The sequence below is a fragment of the Electrophorus electricus genome, chromosome 7, assembly GCF_013358815.1.
Source record: "Electrophorus electricus isolate fEleEle1 chromosome 7, fEleEle1.pri, whole genome shotgun sequence".
Classification (NCBI taxonomy): Eukaryota; Metazoa; Chordata; class Actinopteri; order Gymnotiformes; family Gymnotidae; genus Electrophorus; species Electrophorus electricus.
Window position 1 is genome coordinate 23017265 of NC_049541.1, and position 14956 is coordinate 23032220.

At 40.5% G+C, this 14956-nt stretch overlaps 2 protein-coding genes and 1 long non-coding RNA gene across 5 annotated transcripts in view; 2 read left to right on the forward strand and 1 right to left on the reverse strand.

Moving 5' to 3' along the window:
* Positions 1–3810, forward strand: part of LOC113580623 (zinc finger protein 236) — a 38584-nt gene extending 34774 nt beyond the window's left edge. The window contains 1 exon segment of the mRNA XM_035528297.1: positions 2192–3810. Coding sequence (XP_035384190.1) covers positions 2192–2364 — 173 coding nt within the window. The 3' untranslated portion in view covers positions 2365–3810.
* On the reverse strand, positions 3504–14952 carry LOC113580632 (myelin basic protein-like). Of its 3 annotated transcripts, XM_027015320.2 has the most exons (7): positions 14816–14952; positions 8541–8645; positions 8293–8319; positions 7638–7667; positions 6459–6545; positions 6300–6323; positions 3504–4665 (listed from the first exon to the last, which is right to left on the reverse strand). In XM_027015320.2, the coding sequence occupies exons 1-6, from the start codon at positions 14933–14935 to the stop codon at positions 6321–6323; spliced, it is 372 nt and encodes a 123-aa protein (XP_026871121.1). In that variant the 5' UTR covers positions 14936–14952; the 3' UTR covers positions 3504–4665; positions 6300–6320. The 3 variants fall into 3 exon arrangements, with proteins under 3 accessions (XP_026871121.1, XP_026871118.1, XP_026871119.1); XM_027015317.2 differs by lacking the exon at positions 6300–6323; XM_027015318.2 differs by lacking the exons at positions 6300–6323; positions 7638–7667.
* Positions 8652–12752, forward strand: LOC118241721. The gene is made up of 2 exons (XR_004776315.1): positions 8652–8868; positions 9610–12752. It is a non-coding gene; the product is annotated as an uncharacterized LOC118241721 (long non-coding RNA).
* Positions 14953–14956: the final 4 nt, after the last annotated feature.

Below are 14956 nucleotides of genomic sequence, written 5' to 3' on the forward strand. Positions count from 1 at the left end.
TAAAAAGTAACCCAAAAGTAATAGAAAGGAATCGGATTACGTTATTTTAATATAGTAATCCTTTGGATAGGTTACTGTTCCATTTTAATAAATAGATTAGTAGCCTGTAATGGAAAACATTTTTAAAGTAACCTTTCCAGCCTTGTACATACTTACAAACCATACATACAAATGCCACACATACATTTAATCCATATAAATATGCATCTCAAATGTTTACACTTCTGTAAGGGACTTGGCTGCTAGGCTTCTCCGCAAAGCTCCCAAGCATGTCTTAAGTTACACCTCTTGTTCTGTGCTATACACAGCAAAAGACAAAAGTCTACTTGGCTAATCAGAAACCATTTTCCTATATGCCTTACAACTGAGAGAACTCATACTGTAACCCTCAATAATGAATTTTCCGGTTTTGCTGTTTTTTTGTGATTATCTTGCTAACGAATGGTTTTCATAGAAAATGTGTAGTATAGATCAATATGCCTGTCATTCAACGGACTACTTTCCCAGTCGCACTACTTTACCATGATCATGCTCCACTGGTGTGATCCTTTGCTGTTTAGTACAGATTTGAAGCTGTACTAAATATAGTAAGTTTTAAATGTACATATTTAAAATGTCTTCCTAGAATGTTTCATTGTAAAGAGCTGCTGCATTCTAAAACTGGTGTGTTGAGGACTTCTTTTTTTCTTTAATTTAATCTCCTGTTGTGCTGCTCAGGCTAGGTGAGGATTGGTGATAGGATTGCATTACAAAGACACCTGAATACACAGTCTTGTTTTGCTATAATTGTAGGGATCTTCCTTTGACATAATAATCACTAGACATCTACTCCTAACTCTAGCCTTCACCTCAGTTACGATGAAGTACTGAGTTGAGTGAGAGTGGAGTAATGGGTGGAGTGGAGTGGAGTAAAGGAATGGGTGGAGAAATGAATGAAACAGGAATGATGTAATGAGTGGGGTGGGCAGTGGAGTATTAAATGGGTTGGAGATATGAGTGAAGGGGGCAGAGTAATGTGGGTATAGAAATTAGTGAAGTAGGGGTGGAGTAATGAATGCGGGTGGAGAAAGGGAGTTGGAGTGAGCAGGTGGAAGGTGGTGAGGCTTTTGGAGAGACGCTTTACTGCTGCACACATTGCTATAAAATTAACTAAGGTTTTATGAAGACACATTGAGACACAATTAACTTGCCTGTGGGAGGGAACCATGAACTAGTCAGCAGTAGGTGTGGGTGTGTGTGCCTGTGTGAGAGAATATAAAGAGAGAGAGATCTCTTTGTTCTGCCGTATATTCGGTCATTGTTATTGGATTTATATTGTATTCTTTTGCTTAGTTTCTGAACTGCTCTGCCTCATTTCCTGCTTGTGTTGTATTCTATGTATTCTCTCTAAATTGAATTGATGGTGTCTAAATTGATGAGGGTTGAGAGTTCTCTCCAGTTTCTTTAATCAGTTAGATAAGTGATGAAGCTGTTTTGTTCAGGCTCTTCTGTGTTATGGATTTAGCAGGGCCTTGAGTACTGCACATACATAAATGCATTTAATAATACCAAGCTGTTTGGGTCTAAACAAATGACATCAGCAAAGCTTAGCAACCGAGCTTAGAACCCAGCAACAGCAGCATTTTGCAAACACTGCTCCATGTCACACCTCACCTCTGTCTGTGAAACCCAAATGTTCCTTTGTGACTTTTCTTTTCTTTTTTTAACATTATCTTTAGCAAGATCAGCACAGCAGCGGGAAGTAAGGTAGAATGTAAACGTGTGGTTTATTTAAAGATCTTTCACCAAGATCACCACTTTCCCCAGCTGTTAACAGCAGTTAAACACCAAATGTACACAGTAGTTTCAGGAGTGGGCTGTGGTTTATTTAACCCCATAGCAACCATTCTGCTTGTATACACCAGGTACCAAATAGATATTTAACTCTTTGTAGCTCCCTATTGTCACTATGTAAGATATGCTTCAAATAGAGAAAAGTTTTTTTTCTGCAAACATCAGCAAACTGATTCATCTGAGTTGAGTCCCAGAAATATGCAAAATGGTGTGCTTAAAATATTCTACCTCCATCTGCTGTAGACAATTTTAAAAAATGTTATTCCTTGTAGCCTGCCATGTCCTACTTAACCAAAGTTAGTGGAATCTGCAAGTGCACCTGTGTGTTTACATGTATACATGTACACTGTGTTCACAGGTAAGCAAATGGGGGTGGAGCGAGAGGTGGTGCCAGATGAGGAACACGTCTCCACGGCAGCCCAGGACCCCGCACACACCGAGGAGGCTCCAGCAGGGCTGGAGCTGGACTCAACAGCAGCACAGGAGCCAGCTGGAGACTGGCAGTGCTCTATCCCCACTGTCTTCCCCTAAAACCTACATCCTGATCCTCTACAACTATCCCTGCACACTAATCCCCTATGCCCTGCACACACTCCTTACATCCTTATTCGTCCCCCAACACCTGTAGATTTATTGCCAAAACTAGAGCCCTACTGTCTCATTCCCTGCCTCGTCCTCCTCGAAATGGTCCACTCATCCCCTCCACTGATTGGCTAGCTCACTGCTGCTCTTGGCTGTCTGTTGAGCTCCAGATCTGCATGGTTACAGCGTCACACACTCACAGTCAGCCAGCACATCACTCACCTTCCATTTATGAACTGCCTTTTATTCGTCATTGTCATTCCCCCATATACCAAGCTGACCTGTCCCTGCATCACAGGACACTATCTCTTCCCTGAGTAATCAGAGCACTCGCCATACTTGTTTGGCTTGCTATGTGAACTAGAAAATTTAAGTGTTAACATCAGGAGTGGGTTCCTTTACAAAAGAGTAGAAAAGAATTTGATATTGAGTTAATGTTGTATAAAGCTTTTTTAACCAGTGAACTCTTGAATGTATATAGTTTTATAGATGAGAGCCCTCCTATAAGCAGGGCTGCTGTTTATGGGTTTGCGGAATCTCTTGCACTGGGTCTTTCTGTAAATATGCCTGGTTTCAATGATTGCTTTGTTAGTGAAGCTGTATGCTTCACTAACTGAAGCTGTATACTTTGTGGCAGACTTATTTTGTAATGTTCAGAGGTATTTAAGAATAAATCTGGTTCTTTTTTAAATGATTTGTACGTTTTGTTTGACTGGTTTGAGATTTCATTACCACATTATACATTGCTTAGAAAGGAACAGAAGTCTTGTTATTAATTGTTAAGTGAATGCAAAATATTAAATTAAACCCCCACTTTATTTGGAAATTGGAGGCGTGCATACATTTCCTAGAGTGATATACAGCACAAAGGCTGAGAGAAAATCTATTCAATGACATAACCGCCCCCAAATACACACATGCATTGACTTAGCACCTCAAGCACCTTCAAGTGTGTGTCCATCAGGTTGAAGGTTTCTGCTGAAGAATTTCAGTTCTGAATGGTGATGTTTTCATTTTATTACCTTGTTCTACTTTGTCTGTTAACACACAGATTCAGTCAAATGAAAAAAAGCCGCAATAGACACTGCTCCTTTTTGCATTTTTAATGATTCCCATCATTTGATTAGCAGGCTTACTGACAAACACGAAAACCTCTATGGCTTTGCATATGCTAGCTGTATAGACTTTCTGTTTGAGTTTGTACAGGGTTTATTCTGTTCTATAAGCTGAAATGAGGCTATTAAAAGAAGCAGGGCTTAGAGGTCTGAGGCAGGTAGAAAAAAATCAAGGTTCAGGAGTCTGAGGCAGGTTTCAAGGCAGGTAAAGAGGCATGGTTTGAGGCAGGTAAAAGAGGGTCCAGGAGTTTCAGGCAGGGTGTAACAGTTTGAGGCAGGGTTGAAGAGTTTGAGGCAGCCACTGTGCAGGTGAGCTGGATTGCCCTAGTCAGAAAACATTCCAGTGCAACCCAGAAGCTTACTCAGTTAATCCATATCCAGCCAAATCTAATTCATCACTTCCTTACAGATTTGTTATTAGAGTTTAGCCCAATGATTATTATGAACATCAAGACAAGAGACAAAACAATTCAGTTATTCACAGGTAGTTTGATTGTTGGGTAGTTTCATATTTCTAAACACTGTGGTCCACAGCCAGTGGCAGATCCTATGAGACACAGCAAGGAAAGCAATTTTCAGACAAGACCATATCACACAGAGGGAGACAGACATAAAGCCATGTGTGGCAACACATGCACTCTATAAGCAATGGTAGACAAGCTCCTAAAGACTGTTATATATGTTCACCACTAGCTGCGCGGAGAAAACGCGTTACTCGTGTGTGTGTGTTTGTGCAGAGCACAGAGATGGGACGTAAACAGGGCCACAAAACGGAAGCAGCCTGGACAAAGCCAGAGCCACAGACACTCTGGGAGGGCAGCGGGAGCACACGCCTCTAAGGTCCAGGCAGGTTAAGGCTGGAGGTCAGTAAGACGAAGACAGTAACATTCGAGGAGGGTGGGGGGACTGGCCGAGCTGGGTGGAACAAATGAGAAGGTACAATTTACATAAAGCCCTGCCATAACTAGGGCAGAGAGGCACGAGCTTGTTAGCGCAGGAGATAAGAGCAGGAAAAGGTGTAAGTCAAAAAAAACTTTTCCATCCTCTTCTTTTTCTTCTTTCAGATCCTAATCTTCAAATGAGAGAAAAATGTGGGAGCTCAGCGTTTGGATGGTGAGGCAGCGCGGTTTCCTCCCTGCATCAGAGAGAGAGAGAGAGATTGACTCAGAGTAAGACTGAGAGAGAGAGAGAGAGAGAGAGAGAGAGAGAGAGAGAGAGAGAGAGAGAGAGAGAGACTGACTCAGTCTCAGAGCAAGACAGAGACTGAGAGAGTGTCTCAGAGTAAGACTGTGAGAGAGAGACTGAGAGAGACTGTCTCAGAGTAAGATTGAGAGAGACTGTCTCAGAGTAAGACTGAGAGAGAGAGAGACTGAGAGAGACTGTCTCAGAGTAAGATTGAGAGAGAGAGACTGTCTCAGAGTAAGACTGTGAGAGAGAGACTGAGAGACTGTCTCAGAGTAAGATTGAGAGAGAGAGACTGTCTCAGAGTAAGACTGTGAGAGAGAGAGAGAGAGAGAGACTGAGAGAGACTGTCTCAGAGTAAGATTGAGAGAGAGACTGTCTCAGAGTAAGACTGTGAGAGAGAGAGACTGTCTCAGAGTAAGACTGTGAGAGACGGCTGGAGGATGGAGAGATGGGGCACTAACAGCGAGACTAAAAGAGACAGTATTTTTGATCACTGATGGTGAATTTGATTGTGCATAACAGTCATGACAATCCCAAATTACTGCTGGATCAACATATAAAGGACTAAAGCAGAATTTTTTTAGGTATAAACAGAGACAGTAAAGTAGCTTTGCACCAGGCCATTTCTAGAGGGCATGTGAAAGTCAGAGACTGTGCTGACTGCAAGGTGTTTGACTATACTATGCACTCATGACAGGGCAGTCTGCATTTGTTCTCCTGGAAAAGACTGATGTGTGATGCACACACACCTGTTGCAGCTCCAGCAGTATGACTAATGTTTTTGAAAATACCGTCTTAAAGAAATACTTTAACAGTGAATAAAATCGTAATCTTTTTTCTGCCTTATCCTATTGGCATTTCTTTTTAAGACTGATATTTTTTGGATTAAATATTTCTCCACAGGATCTACATGAAGCACAAGTTCATTCACCATGAGTTATGCAAAAATACTTAAACCGTTGCACGTCAGTGCATGAGGCCAGCAGCAAAACGTCTGAGGACTACATAAGATAAAGTGTTTCGCCTGGCGGAAAATGCATACACCAGCCAAAGCTTCTGATTCTTCCATTCTGGAGTTAAAGCACTGGAACTGCAAAGCATAAACCTAAACTGAGCAATTAAAATAGCTCTTAAAAAAGATGAAACCAAAATCAAATGAATGGAAAAAAAATCCAACATGAATAAGAAGCTTGACTTTAAAAGCAGATTAAATCACAAGCACATTTCCCTTGGGAGCAAAAAAACCAAATACATTTAAAATGAGTGCGATGGTGCAATGGTGTATAAGTCAGGCTGGCCTAAATAGGTTTATTAGCCGAGTGGCACGTAATTAAGTTTTTCTAAACATTCTTTACCGTGAATACACCTTAATTGTGGAGGGTGTGTGACTCTAACTTTGAATATCAAACCTATTCAAATAAGATCGCTTCCGTCCTCAGCCTTTTCAGTAGTCACGAATTGTTTCATGCCAAGTAAAGTCGAGCGGAAAGTTTCCGGGCGACTGTCGCGCAGCAGCGTCTCCCCGCGATGATGAACGTGAATGTGTGAAGAAAAAGAAAAGCTAAGCTCGAACGATTTACTCACTGTTCCTGATGAGGATTCACGTCACTGAGATGAGAGGGAGACCAAATGTCGATTGGTTTTATACTCTACACAGTCACTGATAAATCGATTGGTTTTATACTCTACCCAGTCACTGATAAATCGAAGAATGTCTGCGTGCACGTTTTTCTACACAATTACCATTTTGAAGATCTTGGTCAGGGTTCCCTGGCCGTCGCTAGCGCGCCCTTTCTGGGTCTTAGCCGAGCCATGACTCTTCTGGTCTCCCTGTGGGCGACAGGGCAGCGCAGCATTAGAGCTCAGGTGAAAGCGGCCGCTCATTCTCCGCTAATGCGCAGAGCTGAGCTCCTCTGGCTAGAGACTGGCAGCAGCACCGTACACACCTGTGTAGTAGTGCTGCAGTTTTTGTCCAACCGGGCCGTGTGAAAGCAGTTTAGCCAAGAGCTACTGAGTCTCGTTGCATTTTCCTAAAGCTTAGAAGCTGGAGATCAAGTTAGCTGATTTGTAAGCGCCAATTAGTAACAAATGTTGGTGCACAAAGCACGCTGCATGTTTGGAGTTGTTTTTCGGTCTGTAGTTTTTGCCAGTGGTAACACGCCCTCCTGGGGCTCATGGAGAAAGGAAGCTAAGGTTTGATGGAAACTGATTAACTCGGTCCAGAAGGCTAATGGCGCCTTCCGAAGTTTTCAACACATCTGTACAATGTGTGAAACGAAAGAAACAAAGTAAAATGATGGTGTTTGAGGTACATGCATCTCTGGAAATGTCTTCGAAAAATCTGAGAGGTCTTGATACTTCAAGCGCATTTAAGATCTTAATACGTTTAATAATACATTTTTTAAATATAAAAATTATTTGTAATTATGTAGCTGTATTTTTACTCACGGTTCATCTTTCATGTTAAACTTTAAAAAATTGAATTGCTATTTTAGGTTAAATATCCTACTCCACATGCATGTTAAGCTGTTAAATAGCCCACTTGACATGCATGAGGACCATTTCAGTTAAAAAGAAAGCAATGCAAAAAATGTATGATTTTGTGTTTTGCCTCCAATTCCTGATTCTCACTCACATAGTTTCATATTTAAATAAACCTCTCACTGAGAATGAGGAACAGAAGAGTGTGTTTAGGCTAACAAGTTAACTAATACAGTGCACCTATGTTCAGAAAGTGGCCACGAGGAGGCCATGCAGCGGTGGCCTGGATGGACAACAGCAGTGTTCTTCTCAGTTCAGCTCCTTTGTACATGTAGCTATGTTCAGTAGGACACACAGGTTTAACTCATCCATCATCAACAGTGTTAATCTAACAGAACCGATGTGTGAGAACCCTTCCTGTGTTTCTCTAGTAGCACCTACCAGGCCTAGCTTTGTTGTGAGAGCACGCCACTGTACAGAGAGACAGGCAGAAACAGAAGAAGAGAGCCAGTGTTATAGGGAGATGGAAAAAGATAGTGTGAGAAGTGAAGAACAATACAGTTCATACACTCACACATACGTACATACACACACACACACACACACACACACACACACACACACACACACACACACACACTACTAAAAACAAATCGAGCACAGAATGAAACACTCCACACATACAGTCACGAATGACACAATCATTATTTATTTAAACAATTTTCCCCCCTTCCCTGTGCCCTATGAGGAAAAAAGCAAACAAATTTTTATTAGCAGCCACTGAACGCATAAAAATTATGGTCTTTTGGTGATGGGTGATAGGAAATTATCTTCTTACATATTTTCACTCACTGACAGATGGGATATCATATCCCTCTTGGTCTGGCAACTATTAAAACTACTAAACATATAATCAAACCTAAAATGAATTAAAAAAAACAAATTGGATCCATGTACCACAAAGTTATTAAACCTACAGTTTTACCCTGTAATCTCTTTAAAAGTGATGTTTTGAAAACAGGGTGGTGGTGGTTGGAACTGTTTCACTGGATGTAATGCTGTCATACTAATGAATGCGAGATAAGTCTACACTTACCCTAGACTTGCGAGGGGCAGGAGACACCTAAGGATAAAAAAAATACAACTGTGTCTGGATTGCAAAGCATCTGGATCACTGACCTTTACTGGAAAAGCACTTGTTAAGTCTTAAGTCACACTATCTTTGTAATGCACATTTTAAGATATGTCTTTAAAAGGTTAGCTATTCTTTAAGCACAGACAGACAAGACAGAGAAACAGGGAAGAAAGAGAGAAAGAAACAGAGAGAGACACATAGATACTTACGATGGACCTAAAGAACTGCGCCACAGTGCTCCCATCACCACGACGACGAGGGGAAGAATGAGCCGCCCTCTGGGGAGAAGCGGACAGGGCACCACGGAAGGAGCCCTGAAATGAAACGAAGTGAGACAAGAAACGTGTTTGGTAACTCCACTCAGTTTCCCTTCACCCTCTCGTTTAGAGAAGTGAGGAAGATGATGGGGAGGGATGTTGCCGGCCGCATCAGGATCTAAGGTCTGCAGCACGATTGGCATCCTCTGTCTGAATTTTAATCTTACAGGGCTTTTGAGGATTATGGAAGTCAGACCAATCACAACCAATCTCCATGAAGGTAGGTACTTCTACTAGTTAGACTCCTAAGAATGCTTTCTTTTAATTTCTATACAGACGTATGCTGTCATTTGTCCACTAAAAAGCCACGGCGACCTTATTCTCACTGTAACTGAAGGAGGCTGAAAAAGGTAGGACGTTTTATTAATGCCACAGAGCTCTTGCCAAACAGTAGCTGATCACCCACAGAAACAGACTAAAGGTGGTTTGCTTTATTGGCACTGAGAGCTAATACTCTCAGGCATTTACTTATGATGGGGTACAAAAGACCTGAGTTCCTTAGACATATTAAAGATTTAAACTTGCTTTAACAAGTTTGCTTAAACAATGTGATTTTAAAGGTTTTAAAAGCTTTCACAAATCTGAGTGCTCTGTAAAGCTCTGTAAGGCTCTATAAAGGTCTATAAATGTAATGAGGAACACTGAAGGATTATCAAATACTTTTAAGTAAAAATACATTTGGGCTCATGAATTATGATTAGATTAAACAGTTAATAGTTTATTTACAATTTTAGCAACACATGAACACCTAAGGAACCCGAACTGTTAGCTGCATTCTAAATAAACCATATTCAGAACTAAACTTATTTCCTCATACATGCACATGCCCACAAACAGAAATCTATGCACGTGGCATATGAGTTTAAAATGCACATGATGTTAAGTGCAAGAATTACTAAATGAAAAACCTTGTTTGGAGCTAATGAAGTGTCCAATCAGAAAGCTTCCTTTGCCACCACAGGTATGAGTTCATGGGAAGGGGAGCTGCTCCACACATGGAAATACAGAGCAGACACTGAAGCACTCTCCACACCAAAGCAGTTCACAACTCCGTCAGTGGAAGAACACCGGACAGATCCACCCACTCCTCTGCCACTGTTCATGTCTTGTTCTAACTACTGATATTTGTCTGTTCATGTCTTGTTCTAACTACTGATATTTGTCTGTTCATGTCTTGTTCTAACTACTGATATTTGTCTGTTCATGTCTTGTTCTAACTACTGATATTTAATCTGATGTTCCAGTCCTTCCCTAATTCACTAAATTCTAAGAGGCATAAATACTTAGCAAAAACATTAAAGTTCAGATTTCTTACCACCCAGCAATGGCACTGTACTAGCAGTGAGGAAGATGATGGGGAGGGATGTTGCCGGCCGCATCAGGATCTAAGGTCTGCAGCAGGATTGGCATCCTCTGCCTGAATTTCAATCTCAGAAGGTTTTTGAGAATTCCTGTCATCATTAGCTCAGCCCCGCAGGTCAAAGATTCTCTCTCACTCGGGCTGTGTACCCATTCCCTACCTGCTGTGCAATCGTCCGCCCTGAGGAGTAGGTACATCACACACACTTACACCTTCACCTTTGATAGCTGTTTGCTTTCTTCCCATCTCTTCAGGGCGCACAGCCTGTTCTTACTGAGCACTCTAACCGAAGCACTCTTAAATCATAATGAGCCCCCCAATACCTAGCTTAACACTGTTAACAATACCTACATTTACACTGACAATTATAGATTAGATCACTCAGACGCTGAGTTGGAATATTGTGCGCTGCAGATCCCACTGTGGGGTCATATGTTACAAAGATGCCATAGCATTCGAAAGCAGCCATTTTGAAACCTGCTTATTTGTCAAGAAAGTGTGAAAGTGTAATCAATCTTTTATGGAGGGTGTTGTGTAAGGTGCAAAAAATCCCCACTAGGCTCAGGGATCAACATATTAAAGGAAGCGAATTCCTTAATAAACCTGATTTTTGGGACAAGGCACATAAGCAGCCATTCATTTGAGTAGAAGTATACAGTGGAAACTGAATCTGAAATCCTGTATTTGTGAATCTCTCTCTCTCTCAGACCTCAAAAGCACCTCAAGAAATCTAAGAATAGATCCTCTCATTGATTTCTTGAGGGAAAAAACTCACAGCAGGATGAGCGTTCAATCTACTTTACATCGTAAGAGGGAAAAAGGGGAAAAAATCTCATTAAGATGAAGTGATGCAGAACTAAAGGATAAAACCATTTGTTTTTATAATGGCCTTTTTTTTCTGAAGGAACTAGAGCTTGTATGTAGGTATATAAATATGCATGTGGTACAAAACACCCCTTTACTGCATAATTCGTCCTTCGTCCCCAGGGAGGAAGAGTGTCAAACATCTGGAGAATGACTAGAGTTAAAACAGGATTTTAATACCGACTCCAAAAATGTATGCAAGGACTAAACTTTAATATTCCTTTTCAAAAGCAGTGGCAATATTATAATGTAGCACTGTGGCCCAGTAACCATATCAAGCTTAGTGAGTTATTGAATGACCTGTCCGACCTTCACTGACCCACAGTTTCTAACTGCCCACAGCACACAGTTCCTGCCAACAAGCCAAACAACTCCATGTTGCTGTGGGTGATCTATTGTAAGAGTGAGCTCCCTCTAGCAGTCAGATTGTACATTTAAAAGAAATGTTACTGAAAAACATTCCACTTAGGATGCATACTCCAATGAAGACAAACATGAACATAAACACACAAACAAACAGAATGTATGGTGTGTATGTAAACAGGAGGAGTTTTTACTTTTTTTATGAAAGCACTGATTCACAAAGATTGTGACTCAGCATTGGTTCATAAAGTTGTGGATCTGTATTCCACTGGAATCTCAGTGAATCGACCTATTCTCTCTGTTCTATTACTTTTTTTGATTATTTTTAGTAAGTATATTTAGTAAGTATTAGGTATAAGCTGTAGATTCAAACAGCAAAAAATCTAGTGAGATGGCACACACACATACACGCATAACCTAATGCACCTCTCTAAAGAAATCTATCATTTCAATAGGAAATGTGCATATAACACAAACAGCAATAGCCATCAAGCCACAGCTGCTATGAAGACACCCCAGTCCAACACTAGTGTACCTGTGCCGGAATCTTTTTCTGCTTTCACCCATGTGCTGAACTATAGCTCCCTGTCCCTGCGTTTTGGCACATTCAGACATCACTGTACCCGTCTCTGTTCTCTGCATTCTTGTCCATGTCAGTTGAAAGGAGGCTGTTACAAAGGCCCTGCTGCTAGAGAGAACACAAAGCAACACACTGGCTACAGCTCTGCTTACACAGTTTTAATCAAGCAAAATATCAGAGAAGCTCAGAACAAGATCAGTATTAGAGACATTCAGGGGGAGGTTTCACACCACACAGAAGATAAAGGTTAAGGCAAGCACTGGATTAATAGTTCAAAGCTATACAAAAGGGGCATGATTGAAAGGCCTCGGCACTGGCATGGTTAGTGTCGTGACATTAAGGGTCACATCAACCTGATGCATGTTATTGTGCACAAATAAAAAAAAACGCACATTCCAAAAGCATGTGGCTCAAAAAAAAGAAAACAAGGCCAAAAAGGGAGCAAATGAAATTATATTTATATTAAGATACCATGCTGGCCTTCAGCATATGTAGCATTAATGAAACTAAAATCACAATGAAAATTGAAACAAATGTATTCTCTGCTGGCCTACTTGCATACACATATTTTCCAGGATAAAGAGGACATATTTGTTTTGGATATACATTTCACAATCTCACCCAGAGAAACAGTACCTTCACATACTAAATGTGATTTTTACTTTTATATAATTTTTTAAACTCACAAGGAAAAATAAACAAACAAACTTAATCCATGTCTTTGAGGACAAGTAACCTGACACTTGAATAAATTTGACACGAAAGAGGAAATTTCCACTGATGCCCCTTTGATATAGGCTGCTGGATCAGTTTTTAAGTCACATTTTCAAGTCCTGAGTGTTCCTGAACTGATTTGGTTTTGCTGATTCTATGTTCCCTCAGTACTAATGACACTACAAAAAGATTAAGAGTGGAAACTGGGGAGAAAAAAAAAAAACAAAAAAAAAAACAACTGAAAATATAAAATTCCAGTTAGATAAATATTTCTTTTTGATACAAACACTGATGACTTATCGACTGTTAGTCTCAAAATTCCATTAGCAGCTGACCATTTTACAAGTAATTTATAACACAAATATATGTAATTCTGCGTGGTAAGGAAAAACAAACTGAGTAAAGGATGATTCTGTGCTTCTACAGAATTATTTTAATTTTCCCCAGGTGGATAGAAAGAAATTCCATAAATTTCTTACTGATTATAATGTATATGTACAAACAAGCATAAAGCTTTTACCCTCCATTATGGAGTAATGGCTGCCAATACAGTGAAATGAAAAGAAAACGAAAGAAAACAGACAAGATAAAAGTAACACTGAGATCATATTTGGTCTCTAAAGAGCACTGAAATTTAATTGGTTTGACGATTAGTAATTATTCATGCTCTAATTATTTACTGTTGATGACTACAATAGTACATCAGATGTATAAAAGAACACATTTTTGTTTTATGACACTCTCGAGATGGAATAAAAACAGACATTTGGTAAATCGCTTTATACTATTGTAATATAATCTGAACATTTAGAACTTAGAAATCTACAAATGTATACTTCAATCATTAACATATATTATGTATAAAATTCTCAGATTATAGGAAGTCTAAAGGCATAAGTTTGGTGACCAGTGCTTTTGACACATGCTGAACTTTTATGCTGAGTGTAAACTTGTCTGGTACAGTAAAACAGATTTATACCTATTGCATCACATAGTTCTGCACTCTGTACTACAGTGCCTCTGGATTTGTTCCTCTCAGTGATGTAAAACACATCTAAACTTGTTCAGCAGAACTGGGTCTAGTCAACATTACTTCTCTGTAATGTATCTGGACTGTTACAAAGACATGCTAACAAACAGATACAGGCAAATCCTTACACAGACTCAGTCCTAACGCAGTCCTGCTCAGTCCTAACTCACGATCCATTCAACTCAGCTGATGGCATAAGGCAGAGAATTGCATATTTAAAGAGAACAGACACGCACCCGCTCAGCAATGTACAAAATACTTATGCCTGAAACAGATTCAAAATCCATTACAAATGTGTTCAGAACTTTAACAGCTGGGGTGTAGTAATGAACCCTCAGCCATGTATGAAGCCAAAGCTGTAGAGGCACTGGGATCACTACTTTAGGGTAGACAGAGCAGTCTACCACTCCTATACAGCAGGGCTCTGACAGTCAAGTACCACCAATATGCCCATCATCCCACTGAACAGCAATGCATGCACTCCAGCTCCTGGGCCACACGTAGACCTGCTCTTCAGTTAAATCCAGCTTCTTGGATCCTGAAGTGGCTATGATATTACATGCAACTGAAAGCTCTCATGCACTGAGACTCTGAACACACCCTTACAGAGGAGTATCTGGACACACTGGAAAAGGACGACAGTACTGTCTAAGATCAGACTTTCAACACACAATCTTAACTTATCTTCTCTTGACCCTGAGCTCTACAGACATATAGTCTATGCTGTTCACTTCCATATTATCATGGATATGGTTATCATTAAACTTTATCCCTGAAATGGGAATACCTCCTCTGTATGTGCAGATGGACTTAACAACAGCAATAAACAACAACGAAATCATAAAATCACCTCAGTATCCTCTCTGAAAGGCATGGCACACTATCCTGATGTTTATTTGGATTGTTGTTTCTTGATCACATTTTTAATTGAAAGTGTAGTAAAGAAATAAAGATACTACCAGTTTTATGCCAACAGCTGCTCTCGCCTCAGGTTCCTAAACCACACCCAGTGCCTGTACACATAAGACAGCCCTTACAGCATCTCACCAGAGCATGCAAAAAAAGGAGAAAAAAAGAAAGAAATTCAACCCTAAACAACAACGGAGAGACAAAAGGGTTCTGTAGATGTGACCACCAGCACTGCAGACCCACAAAAACAACACGATCAACGCCTAGAACTCAAACAAAAGGTGAAGGAAGCAGCTAAGCTGGAGACGTGCAGAGTGTGTGTTTAAGTGAAGTCCATCTCTCCTCACCTTGCTCTTCCTTTTCTTGTCCCCTCCAAAGAACTTCCCAATCTGGTCCAGTACACCGGGGCTCTTCTTGCTCCGGCCCAGCCTGAAGCCGGACTGTCCTGATGAGCTTCCAGATGCCATGGCGATGTGTTCGCTCAGTTC